The 26,017-nt window shown below is 42.9% G+C and overlaps 1 protein-coding gene across 1 annotated transcript in view; it reads left to right on the forward strand.

Moving 5' to 3' along the window:
* Positions 1-5,026: 5,026 nt before the first annotated feature.
* Positions 5,027-26,017, forward strand: part of FBXW4 (F-box and WD repeat domain containing 4) — a 216,438-nt gene continuing 195,447 nt past the window's right edge. Inside the window, exon 1 of the mRNA XM_073685282.1 lies at positions 5,027-5,403. Coding sequence (XP_073541383.1) covers positions 5,213-5,403 — 191 coding nt within the window. The 5' untranslated portion in view covers positions 5,027-5,212. The remainder of the gene's footprint in view (positions 5,404-26,017) is intronic.

Here is a 26,017-nt window from a genome sequence, read left to right on the forward strand (position 1 = left end):
TGTATCTACGACACATCAGATTGGCGATCTCAGACCATGATTGATTTCCAGAATGAAAAGGATTCTAGAATAGTTAACCCTTCTGGCCTCTGCTCATAGATCCTGATACTGAAAACTGACTGTTCACAGCAAAGGGATCTTTGTAATCAATGGCCGCCTTCTCCGGATTGTGTCCAATTACCTGGAATCTCGGAGAAGTGTCAAAGGAGGCTCCTCACATGTATCTGTGATGTTTACTGGATTATCCAAGACTTAGATATAAGGTTAGGTTATCAACATCACATCTGCGGGGGTCCGACAAAAAGACACAGCTAGTATTTTTTCCCTGATTTCCAAGAGCTAAAGCTTTATAATATTTTAATTTGATGCGACCACATAAGGGCTTATTCCCTGCGTGGCGAGTTGCACTTCTTAATGGTACCATTTTGGTAAGCACAGGATGTATTAAGAAATATATAGATTATTTGTTGAGGGTAAGAAAAGCAAAAAAAAAAGCCTTTATACTTACAGTATTTACCTTGCAATAAAAGTGACGTGTTAACTTCATTCCTTGGGCCAGTACAATTAAAGGGATACCGAATTCATGTAGTCTTATTTATTCTTTGCTACAAAATTATATATATATATATATATAGTACAGACCAAAAGTTTGGACACACCTTCTCATTTAAAAATTTTCTGTATTTTCATGACTTTGAAAATTGTACATTCACACTGAAGACATCAAAACTATGAATTAACACATGTGGAATTATATAGTTAACAAAAAAGTGTGAAACAACTGAAAATATGTCTTATATTCTAGGTTCTTCAAAGTAGCCACCTTTTGCTTTGATGACTGCTTTTCACACTCTTGGCATTCTCTTGATGAGCTTCAAGAGGTAGTCACCGGAAATGGTCTTCCAACAATCTTGAAGGAGTTCCCAGAGATGCTTAGCACTTGTTGGCTCTTTTGCCTTCACTCTGCGGTCCAGCTCACCCCAAACCATCTTGATTGGGTTCAGGTCTGGTGACTGTGGAGGCCAGGTCATCTGGCGTAGCACCCCATCACTCTCCTTCTTGGTCAAATAGCCCTTACACAGCCTGGAGGTGTGTTTGGGGTCATTGTCCTGTTGAAAAATAAATGATGGTCCAACTAAACGCAAACCGGATGGAATAGCATGCCGCTGCAAGATGCTGTGGTAGCCATGCTGGTTCAGTATGCCTTCAATTTTGAATAAATCCCCAACAGTGTCACCAGAAAAGCACCCCCACACCATCACACCTCCTCCTCCATGCTTCACGGCTGGAACCAGGCATGTAGAGTCCATCCGTTCACCTTTTCTGCGTCGCACAATAACACGGTGGTTGGAACCAAAGATCTCAAATTTGGACTCATCAGACCAAAGCACAGATTTCCACTGGTCTAATGTCCATTCCTTCTGTTCTTTAGCCCAAACAAGTCTCTTCTGCTTGTTGCCTGTCCTTAGCAGTGGTTTCCTAGCAGCTATTTTACCATGAAGGCCTGCTGCACAAAGTCTCCTCTTAACAGTTGTTGTAGAGATGTGTCTGCTGCTAGAACTCTGTGTGGCATTGACCTGGTCTCTAATCTGAGCTGCTGTTAACCTGCGATTTCTGAGGCTGGTGACTCGGATAAACGTAACCTCAGAAGCAGAGGTGACTCTTGGTCTTTCTTTCCTGGGGCGGTCCTCATGTGAGCCAGTTTATTTGTAGCGCTTGATAGTTTTTGCAACTGCACTTGGGGACACTTTCAAAGTTCTCCCAATTTTTCGAACTGACTGACCTTCATTTCTTAAAGTAATGATGGCCACTCGTTTTTCTTTACTTAGCTGCTTTTTTCTTGCCATAATACAAATTCTAACAGTCTATTCAGTAGGACTATCAGCTGTGTATCCACCAGACTGCTGCACAACACAACTGATGGTCCCAACCCCATTTATAAGGCAAGAAATCCCACTTATTAAACCTGACAGGGCACACCTGTGAAGTGAAAACCATTTCCGGTGACTACCACTTGAAGCTCATCAAGAGAATGCCAAGAGTGTGCAAAGCAGTCATCAAAGCAAAAGGTGGCTACTTTAAAAAACCTAGAATATAAGACATATTTTCAGTTGTTTCACACTTTTTTGCTAAGTATATAATTCCACATGTGTTAATTCATAGTTTTGATGCCTTCAGTGTGAATGTACAATTTTCATAGTCATGAAAATACAGAAAAATCTTTAAATGAGAAGATGTGTCCAAACTTTTGGTCTGTACTGTATATACAGTGCCTACAAGTAGTATTCAACCCCCTGCAGATTTAGCTGGTTGACACATGCGGAATTAACTTGGCATTGTGACATTTGTACTGTAGATCAGCCTGGAAGTGGGAAATGCACTGCAGCAATTTTTTTTTTTTTTTTAAACGTAAAAAGTTAATTCAGAGTGTCATTTATTATTCAACCCCTCAAACCACAAGAATTCTGTTTGGTCCCCCTAAAGTATTAAGAAGTAGTTCAGGCACCAAGAATAATGAGCTTCACATGTGTGGATTAAAGATCTCTTTTGCCAGCCTTTTCTGACTATTTAAGACCCTCCCCAAACTTGAGAACAGCACTCAGACATGGTCAACATGGGAAAGACAAAGGAGCATTCCAAGGCCATCAGAGACAAGATCGTGGAGGGTCACAAGGCTGGCAAGGGGTACAAAACCCTTTCCAAGGAGTTGGGCCTACCTGTCTCCACTGTTGGGAGCATCATCCATAAGTGGAAGGCTTATGGAACTACTGTTAGCCTTCCACGGCCTGGACAGCCTTTGAAAGTGTCCTCCCGTGCCGAGGCCAGGCTTGTCCGAAGAGTCAAGGCTAACCCAAGGACAACAAGGAAGGAGCTCCGGGAAGATCTCATGGCAGTGGGGACATTGGTTTCAGTCAATACCATAAGTAACGTACTCCACCGCAATGGTCTCCGTTCCAGACGAGCCCGTAAGGTACCTTTACTTTCAAAGCGTCATGTCAAGGCTCGTCTACAGTTTGCTCATGATCACTTGGAGGACTCTGAGACAGACTGGTTCAAGGTTCTATGGTCTGATGAGACCAAGATCGAGATCTTTGGTGCCAACCACACACGTGACGTTTGGAGACTGGATGGCACTGCATACGACCCCAAGAATACCATCCCTACAGTCAAGCATGGTGGTGGCAGCATCATGCTGTGGGGCTGTTTCTCTGCCAAGGGGCCTGGCCATCTGGTCCGCATCCATGGGAAGATGGAAAGCACAGCCTACCTGGAGATTTTGGCCAAGAACCTCCGCTCCTCCATCAAGGATCTTAAGATGGGTCGTAATTTCATCTTACAACAAGACAACGACCCAAAGCACACAGCCAAGAAAACCAAGGCCTGGTTCAAGAGGGAAAAAGTCAAGGTGTTGGAGTGGCCTAGTCAGTCTCCTGACCTTAACCCAATTGAAAACTTGTGGAAGGAGCTCAAGAATAAAGTCCACATGAGACACCCAAAGAACCTAGATAACTTGGAGAAGATCTGCATGGAGGAGTGGGCCAAGATAACTCCACAGACCTGTGCCGGCCTGATCAGGTCTTATAAAAGACGATTATTAGCTGTAATTGCAAACAAGGGTTATTCCACAAAATATTAAACATAGGGGTTGTATAATAATTGACCCACACTTTAATGTTTAAAATGTAATAAAATTAAACTGAGCAACATAACTTTTTGGTTATAAAAAAAAATGAAAATGAAAGTCAATTTAGCATTCAGCTTTTTTCGCCCCCTTGGTAAAGACCATAAAAACAAATACCAGATAAATAGGCCCAGTTTTCTTACACCATATGGCAGATTTATAAAAAAAAAAGAAGTAATATTGAGGTTAGCAGTAGGAAACAAGCAAAACACTGCACACCCTTCACCTGGTGACAGCTCCTCTTTAAAATAAAAAAAATATATATTTATATTACATTTTTATTGGTCCCACTATGGAACTTGACCTTGGGATCACTCGACGCTTGACACTATGATGTTGTATTATTGCAGTCTCTTGTATACATACTGGTCTTCTATCATGCCAAGGTGCAGACAATAGGTGTACAGATATGGCTGACAAAGAGGTCTTCAGTAGACCTCCTGGCTGCCATGACAATGCCATCCAAAGTGGGAAAGAAAGAGGCGCTCCAAGTGAGAAGGCAAATGGAAATTACCGCTCACCTGGGTGGGTTGTGTCCCAGCACGACTCCGATACGTGTGGTGAAGAATCAATGGTTGGCTGCTGCTCCGGCGGGTAAAACCCGCACCTGGGGCGAGGGGTGACATGGAAATAGGCTGAAGAAATTGGCAGGGTGAATAAAATGGTGGTGTGATCAGGGAGCTGCCAACGATTGCCGGAGATTGAACATGCTTCATGATAAAAGATTTATTCATACAACGCGTTTCAGAGTTGGTTCAACTCCTTCCTCATGGTAAAAACTCCGAAATGCGTTGTATGAAATCTATTATCGTGACGTGTATGATCTCTGACCCTCTTTGGCAGCGCCTGGATCACAAAGCCAATTTCTTCACCCTTTCACCATGACAATGCCCGTCGGCTCCCCACAGCTGTGTTGCGGGGTGGCCAATGGACGTCGGGACGGACACTTTCTCCTATTTACAACCTGTTAAATGTCGTTCTCATTATAGACAACAGCAACTAATGGGGTAAACTGCCGCGATTGGAGCTAGATCACTGAGTGCCAGCCCTGCTGTAATCACTCAAGTCAGTTCCTGCCTCCAGTGGGGATTTCAACTAAAGTGCCCACACAAAACATGTGCAAACACAGTAAAAAAAACATGTAGCTCTCACTCAGGATTGCAAGATAGTTACTATATGGTACTAGCAACAAGAATAATAGTGCAGAGAGAAAGCAGCAACTTAGTTTTGTGCTTGGTAGCTATGGACTTCTTTCCCTCTTATGGGCAGCACATTTGTCCTAGCAACCAATCAGATCACTTCTTTCATCACACAAGGTGCAGTAACAAAATGAAAGCTGGACGATGATTGGCCGTCGCACCTCAGCGCTGTCTCTGCACAGGAGCCGCCGCCGTCGCCCGTCACGTGACGCGGTTAGACACTGACATGGCTCCCGGTGCCAGCTACTTGTGACCCGACCACAACCATGGGAGAGAAGACTGTGCGGAGACCGAAGCACCTCCGGACCCCGAGCACCAGGCCCTCTCTGACATGGGAGCCCACTTCCTGCAGCTGCCCGAGGAGATCCTCCTGCTCGTCCTCTCCTACCTGGACGGCAGGGCGCTGGGGCGGCTCGGCCAGGTGTGCAGGAAGCTCCGTCACTTCACCTGCAGGGACGCGGTGTGGAGGAGGATAGCCCGGCGCTGCCTGAACTCCGGCTTCGTGCTGCAGGGCGCAGACGTGTGAGTTACTCTGCTCTCAGGCTGCGGCCTAGTCTCTGGGGAAAGCTTTACGCAAACTACGTTGTTGCTAGGGCGCAACGGCGCCGCGATGACGTGCTTTACGTAAGAAATGTGCGTAGGTGCTGGTATTCTGAATAGGCGCTTGCGTAACGCTTCACTTTACCTATTGTGAAACTACAAGTCCCAGCAAAGCCTGACTGACAAGGGCAGAGATAACTAGAGCTTGTAATATATTAACAGCTGGAACATGGAGTGTAAGTTTTACCTGTGTACATTGGAGAACACACAGGACAGTCTGTATCCTTGTATGTTTCACAGTGTGAGAGGATATATAGGTAGGAAGCAAAAAGACGAAATAAAAATACCCCCAGGTAATGTCATGTGGTAACCAAGCACTACACCCCCCCTATAGGTACAGCTATGGGGCGACTTCAGCCCTGTACCGATACCAGGCAGGTTTGGGACTGGTTTAACGCTTATTCTCATCTTCAGATATTACCTGTTAATATAAGCAATTTATTGCTTATTAAAATTTGCAGCCTTTCTTGAGATATTAACACTTCTTTCGTTTACAGCTCGTTACCTTGGAAACCGACCACCGCTGCTGGACAGAAGAAAATGCGCCGTGCTTACATGCTCATATCTATTGAGCTTGTAAGCACTGTTTTTAAGCTGACGGGGATCACTGCTTCACACTGTCACCTAATAATCCAAGCCAGCTTTAGCGCAATGCTTACAAGCAAGACAGCAGCGATGGTCGGTCTCCTAGGCAACGAGGTGTAAGCAAAAGAAAAGTGTTAATATCTCAACAATGGCTGCAAATTTTAATAAGCAGAAAATTGCAAAAGTGCTAATATTTACATGTACTATCTGACAATATCCTCTATGAATATGGGAATGAACCTGTCATCATGTTTTTTTGCATGTGGAAGTATTAGTATATTGGGGGACAAGCACCTACAGTACAGACCAAAAGTTTGGACACACCTTCTCATTTAAAGATTTTTCTGTATTTTCATGACTATGAAAATTGTACATTCACACTGAAGGCATCAAAACTATGAATTAACACATGTGGAATTATATACTTAGCCTTTCAGTTGTTTCACACTTTTTTGTTATGTGCCCACGATGCAGAAATGCTCAGGATTTTTTCCTGAGCGTTTCTGCATCTCCCTGGCAGAAAAAACGCATGCGGATTGTACATGCGCTTTTCCTGCCAGGGACATGCGGATGTGAAGCTTTCTTCACTTGCATTTCCGCATGTGGGTTGACAAGCGCTTTCCAAGCGATTTTAGCATCACTTGGAAAGTGCTTGTCAACTTGGTCACACTATATAAATCCATGCAAACAGCATGGATTTATATAGTGTGACCGAGAGAATGTGAAAAAATAAAAATGTATACTTACCCTCCGATGGCCCGCGCTGGCTTGCTTCACCGTCCCGGCTGCCGGCAGCGGTACACTGAAGGACCTGCCGACGTCAGCGTCGCGTTTCCCGTCACATGACTCTGACGTCAGCGCAGGTCCTTCATTCCATCGCGAAGTGCTGGGAAGCAAGGAGGAGCGCAGCGATGGCCGCCAGAAGGTAAGTATACATTTATTTTTTATTTTATTCTTATTTTACAGCTTTTTTAATGGTACCCGGGTGTGGAAGAGAGTCTTCTGTCCTCCACACCCGGGTACCATCCGCACATTAGAACGCGCCAATTACGCAAGTACAGATGCAGTCTTGCGGAATTGGTGCGTTCTAATGCAAGTCAGTGGTGGCGAAAACGCTGCGCTTCCACAAAATAATTGGTAGTGCTGCGTTTTTTTTCGGCAATGATAATCCGCAGCGGAAATTTCCGCAGCATGTGCAGAGCACATGTGGATCATCATTGGGGGACATGGCAGGCCTTTTACCATGCATTTTTTAAGCATTTCTGCAGCGTTTTTGCCACTGCGGAAACGCTTAAAAAACGCGTTGTGGGCACACTGCCAAAATATGTCTTATATTCTAGGTTCTTCAAGGTAGCCACCTTTTGCTTTGATGACTGTTTTGCACACTCTTGGCATTCTCCGAGGTGGCTACTTTGAAGAACCTAGAATATAAGACATATTTTCAGTTGTTTCACACTTTTTTGTTAAGTATATAATTCCACATGTGTTAATTCATAGTTTTGATGCCTTCAGTGTGAATGTACAATTTTCATAGTCATGAAAAATCTATAAATGAGAAGATGTGTCCAAACTTTTGGTCTGTACTGTATATCTATATAGGTTTAGGTGCTTGTCCTCCATCCTCATTCACTGCCCGCTGTGAGGATGCGTCATGTGACCACAAGTATGTGATTTGCATACCTCCGGTCACATTCCGACTAGACTTGTCCAGGCCTTGCTTAGTTCACTTGTATTGAGCGAAACTGTGCACGTCTAGTCGGCACGTGACCACATGTATGCAAATCACACACTTGTGGTCACGCTCCCACCGACGCTTCCAGTGCCAGCACCAGAGAGCGCTAAGGCCTGGGTCACATGAGTGTTTATTATCTCATGCGAGAGAATCTGCTCAATTATTGCTAATGACACTTGGCTCAAACTCTGATCAGAGCTTAAGCCGAGTGTCAGCTCAATGTGATCCAATTCGCTCACATGAGAGAATCGTATCACAGGTGCGAAGAATGTGGAGAACTAAATTTCTCCATTGTCTGCGTCTGTGTAAATCTGACTGCAGTCGGATGACATCTGAGTGCAGTCCAATGTTTTCCACACACCCATATACTTGAAAGGGTGTGCATTACCCGATTTACAAAGCCAACCGCACCATGCTGGAATATTTTTTTCTCATGCCGAATCAGCATGACAAAAAAAATCTGCTTAGTGAGCTCAGCAGAGGTCCGGGGCACACTCGCTGCAGCGAGTAATTCTCCCCGGCTCCTCTGCGTGAGCAGTCAGGTGGATTACAGCGGGGGACACTTAGGACAGGTGAGTATATGGATTTTTTTTATTTTATTCTTATTTTTACAGGTGGTCACTGTGGGAGCAGACTACTACTCTCAGCATTGTCCCTTGCTCGAGCTGATCGCAGCGCCGACAGGGGACAATGATGAGGGCAGCGTTCAGCACCGGCGTTTGGGAACAGCGCTAACTGTACAGCTGATTCCCAGGCGCCGGTACGTGTGCTCCTGATACGGCACACGGACATGGATATCTCCGGTACTGTTTTTTCCTCTTTCGGAAATATCAGGACATGTGAAACCACCCTAAAGATAGATAAAAATTGTATCCATCATACTGATGCAAAATGGCCTGTTTTTTTATCATATGCAAAAAAGACGGACTGACTGAGGCCTCATACAATATAAAATGTTCTTCACTGTTTGCAATATCTCTGTGTATTGTCCTTGAATAAGAACAATCTTGTCTACATCAGTGTCTAATCCAGACATAGCAGTCGGTCCACATGTGGCTGATCTTGCTGGAGATTCACTTCAGGTTTCATTCTCTATGGGACTGCCGGAGATGGAGTTCTGCTCTCGACTTTCTATGGCTTTCTAGTATCTCGATCTCTTCTCTAATGAGGGATGTAAATTCCCCATTCTGGAGATGGGGGGTCCTCAGTGTTGCGTGGGTAGGTGATAACTTCTTACCAAAATACCCCTTTAAATTAAAAAGAAGACAGCTTTGTGACTTTGTGCCACAGAGTGTGATGGTTGTGTGGTTGGTTTCTTTTTTTCTGTGAAACACAATGAAAAATAAGTTTGATACTCCAGCCCCATTAAAGGGGTTATCAAGCAGGAAGGCACTCTCAGTGATTGACAGCATTCCCTCTATACTAAGTCATAGAAGATGAGCGTTCAATCACTCTATGTGGGTGGGAGAAGCAGGGATTATGGCCTTTTATGTGAGTCCTAGTTGCAGTTAGACAGGTTTTTACATGAAAATAACCAGGACAGAAATGAGTTGGTGATCTGAGTGCATCCCCATATGGAGAGCATAGGAGACCTGATGGTGATGCTTTCAAATGGTGCGTGCATCATCTCAGGACTGGAGGAACGTAGCACTGCACAGCTCCATTTACACGGTCACGGGGGGATAGCTACAGGGAGGGCAGAGGTAGCAGGGACATCCGGGCTCTGGTGCCTGTTGGTCCAAAAGCCCTTCTGCAACATATGTTGACCCCGGTATAATAAATTGATCAGGGGCGGTGAAGGGTCCTGTAGAGATGAGCAAAGAGATTTGCGCTATCCTGTCCAGCGCCCACTTCGGTTCTCCATGACCCCGAGGCAGAGTGAACTTGAATGCCGGCATCCTGTGCTGGACCAGGCGAGTGCAAGTCTTTTTGCTGATCTCTAGGGCCCTGTCTACATGTATATATTTGCTGTGAAAATCTGCAACATGAATTGACATGGTGCAGATTTACAATCCGGACCGCAGGTGAATTTTCACTGCAAATTTATTATCTGCATTTTCAGATGGAAATTTTGCTGCACATCTGCCGTGTGTGAACACAGCTTTACAGAATTTTCATTGGAGACCCCATCACTGACTCATGGGAATAAGTTACAGGCAATGTCACTGCTCTCGCTGCACTCAGTATTCTATGTATATGTCATAGTGAGAAGTGAAATAAAGCCACACCAGTGGGATAAAGCTTTATTACATTGTGAGATCTATTTCTGGCAATGTTGTTAATGACTTCTTACAGAATTGTCTGCTCCGAGCTTCTAAAATTTTCTTTCAACAAGTTATAGAAACGTGAGGGTGGAGAGGGAGTGCACAAGCCATTTAGGACCCTGCTGAAAATGCCTCATTGTTTGATGGCAGGTCACAAGATGGTGATAAGGCATTATAATGTAATCCGGCGGAGTCTCTGGACCATCGAGTCAATCTTTTTGTGCCATGTCCATGATAACATTGTTACTGTACAAAGAGTTTTCTGCCCTGGAAATAGTCCCCGGCCGGTGGTCGGCTGGTGTCAGACACATGAACTTCATGAAGAAGTCTAAATTGCTAATTAATATTTTCAATGGCTGTTTCGATCTACAGGGGTCAACAAGAGGAATCACCTTAGTTCTGCCTCTATCTCTACTAACATTTGTTTATTTTGCGTCCTCAAAAATGAATTTTTTTCCTCTATTTAATCAGTTTTTTTATGTGTCTATTCTTTTCACTCAATGTGTCATTCATTTTTCACATACAAAAAAAAATGGAGGTTTCCCAAGTGTCTCCTAGGATCTAATCCGTAAAAAATGAACAACACACAGATGCCATATGTGTGCTGGCCATTTTATCATAGATCCTTTTTCTGAATGAGCGCATTTGGCGAGCAAAAAAGAGCTGAGAGTAGGATCATTGGTCATAAAAAATTAAGAATGTCAACCACCCCAGATTATAACGTGTCCATGTGCTGTCCTTGGGGGGGGGATGAATAGCAGACGAGCGTATAAATCAGATGTTTGGTGTTTTATTTTTGATCAGACATCAGATTGACCCATGTTATTGAATAGGGCTGTTCAGATGAACAATATTTCTCTCGGTCCCACTGTCCATGAGAAAATAATCGCAGCATGCAATATTTTGTTGCGTATATCGACTGAGACTCACCCGTTCAAGTCTATGGGTGAGTAAAGAAAAATGGGATCCCACACAGAACATCCATGTGGTATCTGATTTTTACTGATACATTTACGTTATTAATCTAGGAAACTGTATTTCATCATGTACATTTGTAGATGTATGAAAATGAATTGTACAGAGACATAACATGGACATGAAAATCGTCCAAATTTTTTGGATGAAACTCTCATGATTTTTCATACACTCGTCTGAAAGCAGATCTATGACCGACTTCTGAATAAGCGCTAAGGAAGGAGAAACGTACTTGGCGTACTTTATGATTGGTGGGGGTTTATACTTTGGGAATGATGTGGATATAGCACTAATCTAGTGTTGCTCCCCCTTTCACCATTTTCCCCGCACAGCGTCATGGTGGCCACTTACTGTCCCAGGAAACCTGCAGCTCTATAGTGAATAGGGGCTTTTGCGGTTTTCTGTAGAGCAGAGTGGTCCGGAGCGCTACTAGAGAAACTAGCTACATGGTTGAATCCGTGCGGCAATCCCCTTCGTGCTCGGGACTGGTGAGGATGCCAGAGATTGGACCACCACAGTACATGAAATGGTGGCATATCCTAATGCTTGCAGTCAACGTAAAGCACAGTCTGGATAGATGTCATCAAGGTTTGTAGGTGCCACTTTCCATAAAACAGTGACCTTTTAAAAGGCAACAAAGCCATGTATAAGCTAATGGATTTAATTCAACTAGTAAATGTAATTAATGTAGTAAATTAGTCCATTGGTTTGGTAATGACATAATCGTAAGTATAGCAGAGTGATGGTGGCATCTAGGGGACCTTACTCATGTCCTTCACTGGTGAGAAGCCCTGTAATTAAGTTTGTGGGCAGTTCACTGTGTCCCAGGTCTGCCCCAAGAATCCAGTACTAGAGATGTGGAGTTACAGTCAGTTTTATGTGGAATTGGTACGTTTCTACCAGTTCAGACTTTATAACCCTGGTAATAAAAGGGACCTGTTCATTAATTGTTTTATTTTAAAGGAAATCTGTCAGTAGAATCAACCTTCCTAAGCCATCTATCTGGGCATGCGGGTCTTAGGAAGTTGGATAAAATGATACCTCAATATCTGTGATCAAATATCTTTTTACAGAGAAATCCACCTTTTTCTTATATGTAAATGAGCTGTTGAGTTCTGTGGGCCGGACATAGATCTCCCCAAGAATCTGCCTCCAGAGCTTATTGTAAATGAAGGTGTTAGCAGTGTGAGACATGTAATGGCTGACAGTCTGCTCTCTTTATCTACATGTCTCACACTTTTAACATCCCTTTCATTTACAATAATCTCTGGAGGCAGATTCTCAGGGAGATCTGTGTCCGGCCCATAGATCGTAACGGCTCATTTAAATAGAAGAAAAAGATGGGTTTCTCTGCGATCCGATAACTTGATTTCTGTAAAAAGATATCATTTTATTCAACTTCCTAGAACCTGCATGTCCATAGAGATGGCTTAGGAGGGTAGAGCCTTCTGACAGATTCCCTTCAAGTCCAGCATTTGTCCCTGGAGAAGGCCTCTGTGTGCGGAGGTCCTCTTGTGTCCTATTCAGATGGCCATAAATACATTTTATACTGTTCAGGGTTCTCCATATTAAAGGGATCTGTCAGTAAAGAAACAAAAGTAGCTGAACACTAGAAGTCTATCACATCCCTTTACCTGATGACTTCTATTCTCCTTCTGAATCATACCTTGTTTTATTTTGCGTCTCTGACTCTACAGTTTCTTCCCAGCGGATGGGCTGCTAGTATTAGATATATTACTAGAAAGCACACATTTGAAAACTGTTATGACCACAAACTAGCACTTTTCCAATTGCTTATTTCAGCACCAATGAATTATAGAGCGTAACTACCACCCTAAGGACGACTGCTCATTCTCAGCCTCCAGAATTCAGCTAAAACCCAAGGATGTTTCCAAAGAGGTTAGAGAAACCCAGTTTTTTACGTGAAAACCGCCTTATGCTGCCTTCACACATGCATTGTTCATAGAAAGCACACTGCATTTGTTTTTTTATGTTTACTTGGGTGTAAAATCTTTTATTGGATTATTGCACAAAATGGTCAGTAAAGTTAGCTGAACTTTGATGTGGTTGTAAATCAGATTAGAGGAGCACAGAAGAGTTATAAACCCTGTATTTGGAAGTAACTGATGGAGTCACCTAATTCTGCAGTTCGGTATGTTTAGTGGCTGCAGAAGCCAAGTGGTTCATCGTTTTTAATGAAATTCAACTGTAAACAACTATACATGGATTTAAGTGAAAAAAAAAAAAGCCCTCGAAGGTGTTTATACCCTCTGCGTTGTCGTGACCAAAGGTTGCCGATTAGTTTTAAATTTATACCCCTGATGCCAGCTGCTCTGTCATCAGGATCTTTTTTTTCCTAAGGTATCAAATCCATCTCATGATTTTTCTTGTTGTCCATGGCCTCCTTTGCAATTTGCAAGACGTCTTTAAACAACCCTCCAACCCCCAAATAACATGTGATTGTGCAGTACATTTTTTCAGGCGTCGTCACCATACCAGGTGCCCTTGGTTGTACTGTTGCTGCCTCCTTCTGAACCATTTGTCCCCTCGTCTCCTGTGCCATGGGATCACTTGCTATAATTTCATTGGTGGGATCACTGCCAATAATGTCATTGGAAGGATTATTAATGCGATAATGTCATTGGTGGGAGCACTGGTGATAATGTCATTGGAAGGATTATTAATGCGATAATGTCATTGGTGGGAGCACTGGTGATAATGTCATTGGAAGGATTATTAATGCGATAATGTCATTGGTGGGATCACTGCCAATAATGTCATTGGAAGGATTATTAATGCGATAATGTCATTGGTGGGAGCACTGGTGATAATGTCATTGGAAGGATTATTAATGCGATAATGTCATTGGTGGGAGCACTGGTGATAATGTCATTGGAAGGATTATTAATGCGATAATGTCATTGGTGGGAGCACTGGTGATAATGTCATTGGAAGGATTATTAATGCGATAATGTCATTGGTGGGAGCACTGGTGATAATGTCATTGGAAGGATTATTAATGCGATAATGTCATTGGTGGGAGCACTGGTGATAATGTCATTGGAAGGATTATTAATGCGATAATGTCATTGGTGGGATCACTGCCAATAATGTCATTGGAAGGATTATTAATGCGATAATGTCATTGGTGGGAGCACTGGTGATAATGTCATTGGAAGGATTATTAATGCGATAATGTCATTGGTGGGAGCACTGGTGATAATGTCATTGGAAGGATTATTAATGCGATAATGTCATTGGTGGGAGCACTGGTGATAATGTCATTGGAAGGATTATTAATGCGATAATGTCATTGGTGGGAGCACTGGTGATAATGTCATTGGAAGGATTATTAATGCGATAATGTCATTGGTGGGAGCACTGGTGATAATGTCATTGGTTCTTTTCCATCCCACTACAGAGGAAAGGCGGGGGAGGACTTCTTTAGACTTTCCACAACACTCCCGTGTCAGTGCGACTGCCATCTCTTATAAGATACAAACGGGGCACTGACAGAAGGAGGCAGCACAATGATGGGTATCCATGTTTATGATCAATCATATAGTGACAGCTCTTAGGGGTCGTAACCATGGATATCTAAGCTACTGCAATGCCCTGCACATGGGGTAAGTGACATAGCGAATCAGAAAAACTATACTACATTTCTAATTGGAGGAATTTTGCTAATATTATTATTGGTACACTTACTACATATTGGGATAGGATCTTGGAGATGGGAATACCACTTTAAGTTTAACTTCACCCTCCTCATATTAGTCTGTGCTTGCTTTCATGTCGTCCCCTTCCACGTGCGTTCAGTGACCGCCATCAGTTCGTACTTTCCAGTTCCCGTCGTGTAGAGAGAGCATCCAGCTCCTGCTCGTGTAGTCATTAGGTAGAACTTGTTTTTCGGGTCATATTTCAGCCCTGTGTATTTTATGATTACGTAGGATAAAAAAAAATAAAACTGTTTTATTAATTTGCATTGTTTGTGGTGCAGTTGAGATAACTGTTATAACGCTTTCCACATGACTTAATAAAAAAAGGTTTATTTTATATTTTAAATAGTTTTGCACGCCAGGAAATGACCCATCTTAGTAAGCACTTAAATCATTTATTAGGGGGAAACCTGTCTGCATCGCCCTCTTCCCCGGCATATATGTGCAAATCCTCCTTTTCTCTCCTTGAAAGTTGTAAAACAGGAAATCTCCTGGTTTTTGTATCAAAAATTAACCAGACCCCAAAAGTAGTTCTTTATATTCCATAATTTTACCTCCAGTAGATTTAGAACAGATACGCCGATAACTCCTAACGTGTGTGACTTTGTCTCAGGAAATGTGTCTGCATTTGGTTTTGTGTTTATATAGGCTTAGAAAAAAAAAATTGTGTACCCCTATATAACACCACCACGCACATATCACAACCTTCAACAACACAAGCCAACAGATCTAGCATAAAGGAGGCAATGGTATCATTACAGGAAGAATCAGATGCAGTACTCTAGCCCAGAGTGATCTTAAAGGGGTTGTCTACTTGGGCAGAGCAGCTGAGCTCAGTGATTGGCTGCAGTGCTGGCTGCAGTGCTGTTGATGTGACATCAGTGCTGCAGATTAACAGTAGAGAGTGGTGCAGCACCCGAGACCAAGCACTGGACCCAGGGAGGTTGAGTAAAACTCAGTTTTTGTTTTTTATAACTAAAGCAGCTTATAGCATAAAGATTTCTGAAAGGGGATAACCCCTGTAAAAACTGCTGTGTACATATTAGGCCTCATTCAGACATCCTTTTTTTCACATGCGTGTTATATCTGTGTTTTTTTTTTTAACCATTCAAGCCTGTGGTGCTGTTCACATGTATGTGTTTTTAGCACGTCCATTCAAAAAATCACAGAGACTGTCCAATTTTGATTTAAAGGGGTTGTCCGCCTTTGGGGTTCAAGGGTACAATCACTTTTTGTGCGCGCTGTCAGTATTCTCTTGTGCCGGGGAGCTGGCAGGCCCATTACCAAAAGTATGTGATTTGCATACATGCGGTCACTTGTCAACTAGACGTGCATAGTCTCTCCCAATATAAGTGAATTGAGCGAGGCTGGATACAGTCTAGTTGGAATGTGGCTGGAAGTATGCCAATTGCATACTTGCGGTCCATTATTTCCTGTTCCCGGCACCAGAGAATCCTTACTGTGCGTACTTCTGAGGATTTGCAGAGTGATTGCAGACTTGAACCCCAATCCTGGACAACTCCTTTAAGTCACGGATTAAAATCACCTATGGTTCCATGAAAATCATGACACATAGTCATCCATGTGCGGGATGCCTTTAACATTGCAATGAGGTAGGAGAAGCTTTGCAAGTTTTTATTTTTTTTTTATAACATATGAGAAAATTACTGATGGAAAAGAATAAATATACATCTTTACTGGTCGGCTTGATGCTTTCGGAACAGCCGCATGTTTGCTCTCATTTATAGAAACCTGCTTTGACTGTTTTTCTTAAAGCTTATGCGATGCAGTTAGGAACCTATGAGACCCGTTACTATCGAGGTTTGAGAGTTTGTAACTGTCTTTTTCTGAGCTCTCCTCAACTGATTTATGACCTTAAAGCGCACCTGTTAGCAGTATTGTGCTCAAACTACATACACTGTCAGGTTGGCGACATCACACTGATTAAAATGATACCTTGGTTGATGAAATCCATCCAGTGGTTCTTGTGTAATCTTTACTTTCAGTTTGGAGATAATGATATGCTTGTGATTCGAGGAGGAACTGTGGGGGGGGCGCTCTATCCGGTGCTCTGCTTGCATATTCATCTGTATGCTCTTATGACCGATCACTGATACTTCACTGACCTGTCTCCTATTTTACCTAGCCCCGCACTACTACACTGCGTGCAGAATTATTAGGCAAATGAGTATGTTGATCACATGATAGTTTTTATACATGTTGTCCTACTCCAAGCTGCATAGGCTTGAGAGCCAACTACAAATTAAGTAAATCTGGTGATGTGCATCTCTGTAATGAGGAGGGGTGTTGACTAATGACATCAAACACCCTATATAAGGTGTGCTTAATTATTAGGCAACTTCCTTTCCTTTGGCAAAATGGGTCAGAAGAGAAATTTGACGGGCTCTGAAAAGTCCAAAATTGTGAGATGTCTTGCAGAGGGATGCAGCAGTCTTGAAATTTCCAAACTTTTGAAGCGTGATCCCTGAACAATCAAGCGTTTCATGGCAAATAGCCAACAGGGTCGCAAGAAGCGTGTTGGCCAAAAAAGGCGCAAAATAACTGCCCATGAATTGAGGAAAATCAAGCATGAGGCTGCCAAGATGCCATTCGCCACCAGTTTTGCCATATTTCAGAACTGCAACATTACTGAAGTATGAAATAGCACAAGGTGTGTGATAGTGAGGGACATGGCCAAGGTAAGGAAGATTGAAAAACCACCACCTTTGAACAAGAAACATAAGATAAAACGTCAAGAATGGGCCAAGAAATATCTTAAGACTGATTTTTCAAAGGTTTTATGGACTGATGAAATGAGAGTGACTCTTGATGGGCCAGATAGATGGGCCAGAGGCTGGATCAATAAAGGGCAGAGAGCTCCATCCGACTCAGACGCCACCAAGGTGGAGGTGGGGTACTGGTATGGGCTGGTATCATCAAAGATGAACTTGTGGGACCTTTTTGGGTTGAGGATGGAGTGAAGCTCAACTCCCAGACCTACTGCCAGTTTCTGGAAGACAACTTCTTCAAGCAGTGGTACAGGAAGAAGTCCATGCAGGATAATGCTCCATCACATGCATCCAACTACTCCACAGCGTGGCTGGTCAGTAAAGGTCTAAAAGAAGAAAAAATAATGACATGGGCCCCTTGTTCACCTGATCTGAACCCCATAGAGAACCTGTGGTCCATCATAAAATGTGAGATCTACAGGGAGGGAAAACAGTACACCTCTCGGAACAGTGTCTGGGAGGCTGTGGTGACTGCTGCACGCAATGTTGATCGAAAACAGATCAAGCAACTGACAGAATCTATGGATGGAAGGCTGTTGAGTGTCATCATAAAGAAAGGTGGCTATATTGATCACTAATTTTTTTGGTTTTTGTTTTTGCATGTCAGAAATGTTTATTTCTAAATTTTGTGCACTGATATTGGTTCACCTGGTGAAAATAAACAAGTGAGATGGGATTATATTTATTTTTTATTAAGTTGCCTAATAATTCTGCACAGTAATAGTTACCTGCACAAACAGATATCCTCCTAAGATAGCCAAATCTAAAAAAAACCACTCCCAACTTCTATAAATATTAAGCTCGGATATTTATGAGTAATTTCGGTTGATTGAGAACATAGTTGTTGATCATTAATAAAAATAATCCTCTAAAATATTACTTGCCTAATAATTCTGCACACAGTATAGATGCATTATGTAAAATAGGAGGCAGGTCAGTGAAGGCGCAGTGAGCTGTCATGTGAAACATGTAGCTGTACTGAAATTTGTGGACCAGTGTTTGACTCCCTACATGTTAGGATTCAGCTGCATCTGGGATATGGGCCCTCATCTGCTCCAAGACTTCAGTACTGGAGAGGTGGAGTCAGAATCAGTTTTGTGTGGAATTGGTACATTTCTGCTAATTTTGACTTTATAACCCTGGTAATAAGGCGACCTGTTGATTAATTATGTTTTTTTTTAAAGGGCATCTGTCAGCAGTATCAACCCTCCTAAGCCATCTATATGGGTCATAGAATAAAATTATACCTTGATATCTACATTCCAATGTTTTATTAGAGAAATCCATGGTTTTCTTAATATGTAAATGAGCTGTTACGATCTATGGGCCGGAAAGAGATTCCCCTGAAGACAGCAGGCACAGATATCAAGGTATCATTTTATTCAGCTTCCTATGACCTACATGCCCATATAGACGGCCATAAGAGAGTTGATCCTACTGACAGATTCCCATTGGTAATCTATGCACCTAATTCTTTAAAATGGTGCACAATTTTTTTTTATCCTTTTATTTTTTTGCACCTTTTTAGAATAAGTTCTAGTTTTTTTTTTAAAAAGATAACTTTTGTATTCCATTAGTTTACCGGCCAGAATATCATTGGCCCAAATGTTTTTTTTTTTTTTTTTTTGTCATTTCCCAAAATCGCAAATAAAAACCATGCCCACATTATCAAGAAAACCCTAAAAATGCGGTTCAATAAAGCTAGCGTAAAAATCAGGGCTGTGGAGTCGGTAAGCCAAACCTCCAACTCCTCAATTTCCATGACACCGACTCCAAGACTCTGACTCCCTCATACATGGCTCATGTTTAAGTGATAAATTTACTGTAGCACAGATTAATCTCAGCTAAAAGTCTAGACCCTTAGATCAGGAATAGGACAGACATTTATAGGACATTTCATAACTTTCCCAAATTCTTATGAAAAAATATTCCCACAAACTGCATTGAACTACTGTACCCAATTTATTATATATTTTAGGAGTTGAAGTCGGTCCATTTTATACCGAATTCGACTCCCACAAAATGGGCTCCGACTCTGACTCCATAGCCCTGGAAGAAACACTGAATTAATTAAATGGGGTGAACTTCTTAATGAGTTTGGCGCATCGCAATGCTTCCACAATGCCAGTCTTAATAAATGATAATGAATTTGGGGTTAAGACGATGTGCCCACGATGCAGAAATGCTGCATGTTTTTTCCGCTTCTCCTTGGCAGGAAAAACGCATGCAGATTTTACATGTGTTTTTCCTGCCAGGTAGAAGCGTTTTTGTATGCATTTCTGCATGCGGGTTATCAAGCGCTTTTCCAAGCAATTTTAGCATCACTTGGAAAAGTGCTTGACAACTTGGTCACACTATATAAATCCATGAAAACGGCATGGATTTCTGTAGTGTGACCAAGTAATAGTTAAAAAAAAAAAAAAAGAATAAGAATGGTGAAAAATAAAAAATAAAGATTATACTCACCTTCCGATGGCCCGCGGTCTCCTTCTCCGATGCGTCCGGTGTCTCGCGGTGGTGTGAAGGACCTGCGATGACGTCATTGAGTCATGTGACAGGTCACGCAACCGCCGACGTCAGCGGTCGCGTTACCTGTCACATGACTCAATGACGTCATGTCAGGTCCTCACACCACCGCGGGCCGCCCAACACACCTCACGCATCGCTGAGGAGACCAAGGGACATCGGAAGGTAAGTATAATCTTTATTTTTTATTTTAAATTATTTTTTTTACAGGTACCATGGTACCCAGGTCTGGATGAGAGTCTCCTCTTCTCCAGGCCTGGGTACCATCCGCACATTGAATCGCTTCAGATCCACGTGTGCACATGTAGTCATGCGGATATCAAGTGTTTCAATGCAAGTCAATGGCGGCAATTATTCTGCGTGTCTGCAAAATTAATGGACATGCTGCGTATTGTTCCGCAGTGATAATCCGCAGCGGAAATTTCCGCAGCATGTGCATGCGGATTATCATTGGGGACCATGGGACACTTATTACCAAGCGTTTTTTAAGAGTTTTCGCTGCGGAAATTCCGCGGCAAAAACGCTTTAAAAACGCATAGTGGGCACGCAGCCTAAAAGAACATGCCTTAGGGCACACGTCAGTATTTCCGGTTCGTGTGGTGACAGTTTCCACACGTACTGGAGACACTGACACACGCAGACCCATTCAAATCTATGGGTCTGTGCACATGTGTGTCCGTGTGCTCCACACTTAGACATGTCCGTTTTTTACACGCTGCATGGTCCGCAAAATGTCCCACGCTGAACACACACGGATGACATCCATGTGTCATCAGTGTGACATGTACCGGCGCATGGGAATCAGCGGTACAGTTAGCGCTGTTCCCAAGTGCCGGGTGCTGAACGCTGCCCTCATCATTGTCCCTTGCTCGCGCTGTGATCAGCACGAGCAAGGGACAATGATGAGAGTAGTATTCAGCTCCCGCAGTGTCCATGTGTAAAATTAAGAATAAAATAATAAAATCCTTATACTCACCTGTCCGTAGATGTGATGTCCCTCGCTGTAATCCTCTGACCGCTGACGCCGGGTAGAATAAGCCACTCCAGCAGACTACTACTCCAATCATTGTCCCTTGCTCATGCTGATCACAGCGCCGGCAGGGGACTTTGATGAGGGCAGCGTTCAGCACCTGGCGCTTGGGAACAGCGCTAACTGTACACTGATTCCCAGGTACCGGTACGTGTGCTCCTGATGCGTCACACAGTTGCCACACGTGTGCCACACTGGTACACATGGACACTGATATCTCCGGTACTGTTTTTTCCGGTACCGGAAATATCAGGACGTGTGAAACCGGCCTTAAAGAGGTATTCCCATCTCCAAGATCCTACCATAATAGGAAATGTAGTATACGTCTTCTGATTCACTATGTCACTTACCCTATGTGAAGGGCATTACAGTACCTTACGGATCCATGTTTATGACCACTCATATAGTGACAGATAGTTAGCTGATAGTGGTCGTAGCCATGGATACCTAAGGTCCTGCAATGCCCTGCACATGGGGTAAGCGACATAGCAAATCAGATGAACTATACTACATTTCTAATTACAGGTAACTGCTAATATTATTATTATTATTATTGTAATAATAATAATATAATATTTTACTACATATTGGGATAGGAGATTGGAATACCCCTTTAAATCCAAACTTAAAAAAATAAAAAATGAAAAGAGTGCAAAAAGAATGATGGATGTCACAACTATTAATAACATTTAAAAAGGAATTACACCATAACCCCGACTGCAAAATAAAAGCTAAATATTGATATTTATGAAGGATATTTTACCAGTTTTGACATTTTATCTCGTGGCCAGGATTTGCCATAAAGGTGTAATTGACGTCTCACTTCTGGGACCCTCATCTATCTCCAGTGAATGGAGAGATTCCTAGATTTCCTGCTGGGTAACCTGGCTTTCCCTGATGGAGGTAGTTGTCCAGCCGCAGATAGATATCCCGCTGTTCCAGTGACTAATAGAAGCTGCTGACATGATGCTTCCAGCTTTATAAGTAGATACATAGATCTTCCTCTCCAAGTTACTTATTTGTTTCCAGACTCCGCAGACCTCATCCATTATTCCCTGTTACCATGTACCTGACTTTTTCTATTTTTATCAACTATCTTCCCCAGCTGCGTCCGACAAACCATAGGACCAGCCAACTATCATTATTAATGATACGATCTTCTTCATAATGCACAGGGATCTGGTTTTATTTTTATTTTTTCATATTTCCTCTTGGAAGACGCGATTTATGATGAAGAGGTCTCTTGTTTAGCGAGGCCAAGTCTTCCTGGAAAGTGCTTTCTGCCTCTCGCCAGTGATCAGGACACCTAATATTCTTATACATTGGTAAAACAATAAAAATGTATGATTTTCCCAAATAATGCAGTAGAAGCGCTGTAGGAGTGCACGTTCGTCGTGTAACCTTTGTAGAACAGACAAGTCAGAGATCAGCCGCAGCCCGGACTTCCTCTCCATGTTCAGTTCGACAGAAGGCGGGGCCAGTGATGCCAGCGCTGATTGGGCGCCAGGCTCACGTGTCCTAACAACCGCATAGGGGCCCTGGGACCGCGAGTGCCAACACCGCTGGAACCGCGCCGGCATGGGAGGTGAGTATAATCTTTTTTTATTTTATCGGGGCCAAACATTTAGATCAAGAAGGGGTTGTCCTAGTAGTGGACAGCCCCTTTAAGGCCTCATGTTTACCGCCCGCCATATTATAGTTTTATGCTGTTCAGAACCACAATAGAACTAAGTGCATGGGGCCTTGCTGCACCTCCATGCAGCGGAGATGCTATACAAATGGCTATTTAATAATATATATTTTTTAATTTTAATAATAATTTGATATGAAAAAAATCATTATGGCATGCCCCAATCACATAAGAAATTAAGAAGCTATAAGGAGAATGTCTTAGACATATAAAAAGGCATGAAGAGTCAATGCAGCTATGTAGTATTGAGCTGTAGGGGTATAAGGCATTGGGGCTGAATCATCAAGACTGTCATGTTTCACGCTGGTCTTGATTACCGGGCAGGATGGAGTGTGATGCATACTAGCGTGCTCCTCTGCGTGCACCTCGCCATAATTCTTACACCAGTCCCTGCTTGAGTAAGATTTGTCGCATAGCAAATGCCCCGTCCCGCCCCAGCTATGCCCACTTTGTCAGACGTGGGCAAAAAATAGCGTGAAACTGCTATAAGTCACAGTAGAAATGTGCGCATAACTCTTAAATTCTTAAAGCGCCACTCCAGAGTTTTGATTTTTTTTTTCAATGCTGGAGTGGTGCTTTAACCAGAAGTCCCCTGCCCCCGGTCATATATTCAGCCTCTGGCGTCTTCACCATTTTTTGGTGCTGGTCTGATCCCACGGCGCCATCTTGTGAGTGTAGCTTCTGAGTGGCCGGAAGTCAGAAGCTACGTCACAAGCTCTAAATGTAAGTCTATGAGGGCCAGAATGAGGCTCTCATAGACTTACATTGATTAGTGACCTCCGGCTCGCTCCATGAAACACTGAGGCTGCCGTCAGGTCACAAACTGGAGGAGACGGACCGGAGCAGCGATGAAAACGCCAGAAGGTGAGTATCAGACAGGGGGCAGGGGACTTGGATTTTAAGCACCACTCCAGCGGGGACATAACAAAAACAAAACGATGGAGTGGTGCTTTAATATACAGTCACATTTTGGGACCAAGTTTTAGCGCTTCCCATTAAGTTTGATCATGTTATTAATTTGAATTACTAAAGAATTTCTAAAATATAAATTGAGATTAAAGGATTTTTTAAGAAATACTAAAATTAAAAAAATAAGCATTCTTACCAACTGAATCCCTGCCCGCTAGTTTGGCCCCCACAAGTTCTGCTGTGATTATGGCCATTCATCAATAATTTGACCACTGCAGCCAATCACTGGCCTCAGTGCATATACAGCACCCGATTGCTGAGGACAGTGACTGGCTGCAGCAGTCAGGTGACTAATGGGTAGGACTGGTGGGATTCAGGGGGCAAGTAGCAATTATTTTCTTTATTTTATAACTTTCCTTACTATTTTTCAACTTTTTAGTAAATCCCTTTTAATAAAAGTAATCCTTCTGGAAGTAGAATATGAATATCTGTGGCACCAGGTTTCCGCGCACATCGCTTACCTGTACCGTTGGCAATCACTAATGCACCTTATAAATTCAGAGCCAGCTTTTTATTGCATATTAAAGACAACACGCAGGTGCCAGAGTAATGATCTCTGATGCCGCACAGGGAAGAACTGTGCGTACTGATGGCCAATTAGGATTCTTCTCCCTAAGGTCCAAACACTTACAGTAACATTGAGTTGCCTAAATGCAGAAAACTAATATAAATTGCCGTATGAGCGCTGCCCCTGCCTTAAACGGCTTAACTACTCAAGCAGATTACTTCTAAAACAATTTGTAAGTCCCTCAGGGCTTTTCTATTTTAAATGGATCAATTAGACACCTTCTAAGTACAGCTACATTCAAGAGGAACGTCATCACATGGGCTGAGATGTCTTCAGATTTTAAAGGAAGAAAAAAAAATTGATGGAAAATTATAGTTTTTTTTTGCCTGTCTGGATAAATAAGTAAGTTTGGGTGCAAGCTTCTTAAAGGCATTGTGTATTTTAGTCTGTGTAGAACATACTCACCAAAATAGTTCCCCACAATATAAAAATATTGAAGCATCTTTTCTAAGAACTCTGCCTTCTGCTGTTCCTCTGTTATTCTTCCTGAAAATTAGTGAAAAAATAACAACAGTGCCCTATGTCAAAGGGGTGTGAACTTATGCACTTTGTCACTGCAGCAGGGGTTGAACAGTGTTCCCCCCCCCCCCACCAACTGGACACACCAACTGTGTGTGTGTGTGTGTGTGTGTGTGTGTGTGTGTATATATATACAGTACAGACCAAAAGTTTGGAAACATCTTCTCATTTAAAGATTTTTCTGTATTTTCATGACTATGAAAATTGTACATTCACACTGAAGACATCAAAACTATGAATTAACACATGTGGAATTATATACTTAACAAAACAGTGTGAAACAACTGAAAATATGTCTTATATTCTAGGTTCTTCAAAGTAGCCACCTTTTGCTTTGATGACTGCTTTGCACACTCTTGGCATTCTCTTGATGAGCTTCAAGAGGTAGTCACCGGAAATGGTCTTCCAACAATCTTGAAGGAGTTCTCAAAGATGCTTAGCACTTGTTGGCCCTTTTGCCTTCACTCTGCGGTCCAGCTCACCCCAAACCATCTCGATTGGGTTCAGGTCTGGTGACTGTGGAGGCCAGGTCATCTGGCGTAGCACCCCATCACTCTCCGTCTTGGTCAAATAGCCCTTACACAGCCTGGAGGTGAGTTCGGGGTCATTGTCCTGTTGAAAAATAAATGATGGTCCAACTAAACGCAAACCGGATGGAATAGCATTCCGCTGCAAGATGCTGTGGTAGCCATGCTGGTTCAGTATGCCTTCAATTTTGAATAAATCCCCAACAGTGTCACCAGCAAAGCACCCCCACACCATCACACCTCCTCCTCCATGCTTCACGGTGGGAACCAGGCATGTAGAGTCCATCCGTTCACCTTTTCTGCGTCGCACAAAGACACGGTGGTTGGAACCAAAGATCTCAAATTTGGACTCATCAGACCAAAGCACAGATTTCCACTGGTCTAATGTCCATTCCTTGTGTTCTTTAGCCCAAACAAGTCTCTTCTGCTTGTTGCCTGTCCTTAGCAGTGGTTTCCTAGCAGCAATTTTACCATGAAGGCCTGCTGCACAAAGTCTCCTCTTAACAGTTGTTGTAGAGATGTGTCTGCTGGTAGAACTCTGTGTGGCATTGACCTGGTCTCTAATCTGAGCTGCTGTTAACCTGCGATTTCTGAGACTGGTGACTCGGATAAACTTATCCTCAGAAGCAGAGGTGACTCTTGG

Source organism: Phyllobates terribilis, unplaced genomic scaffold, assembly GCF_046119375.1.
Source record: "Phyllobates terribilis strain yellow unplaced genomic scaffold, ASM4611937v1 Scaffold_5__5_contigs__length_657084704, whole genome shotgun sequence".
Taxonomy (NCBI): Eukaryota; Metazoa; Chordata; class Amphibia; order Anura; family Dendrobatidae; genus Phyllobates; species Phyllobates terribilis.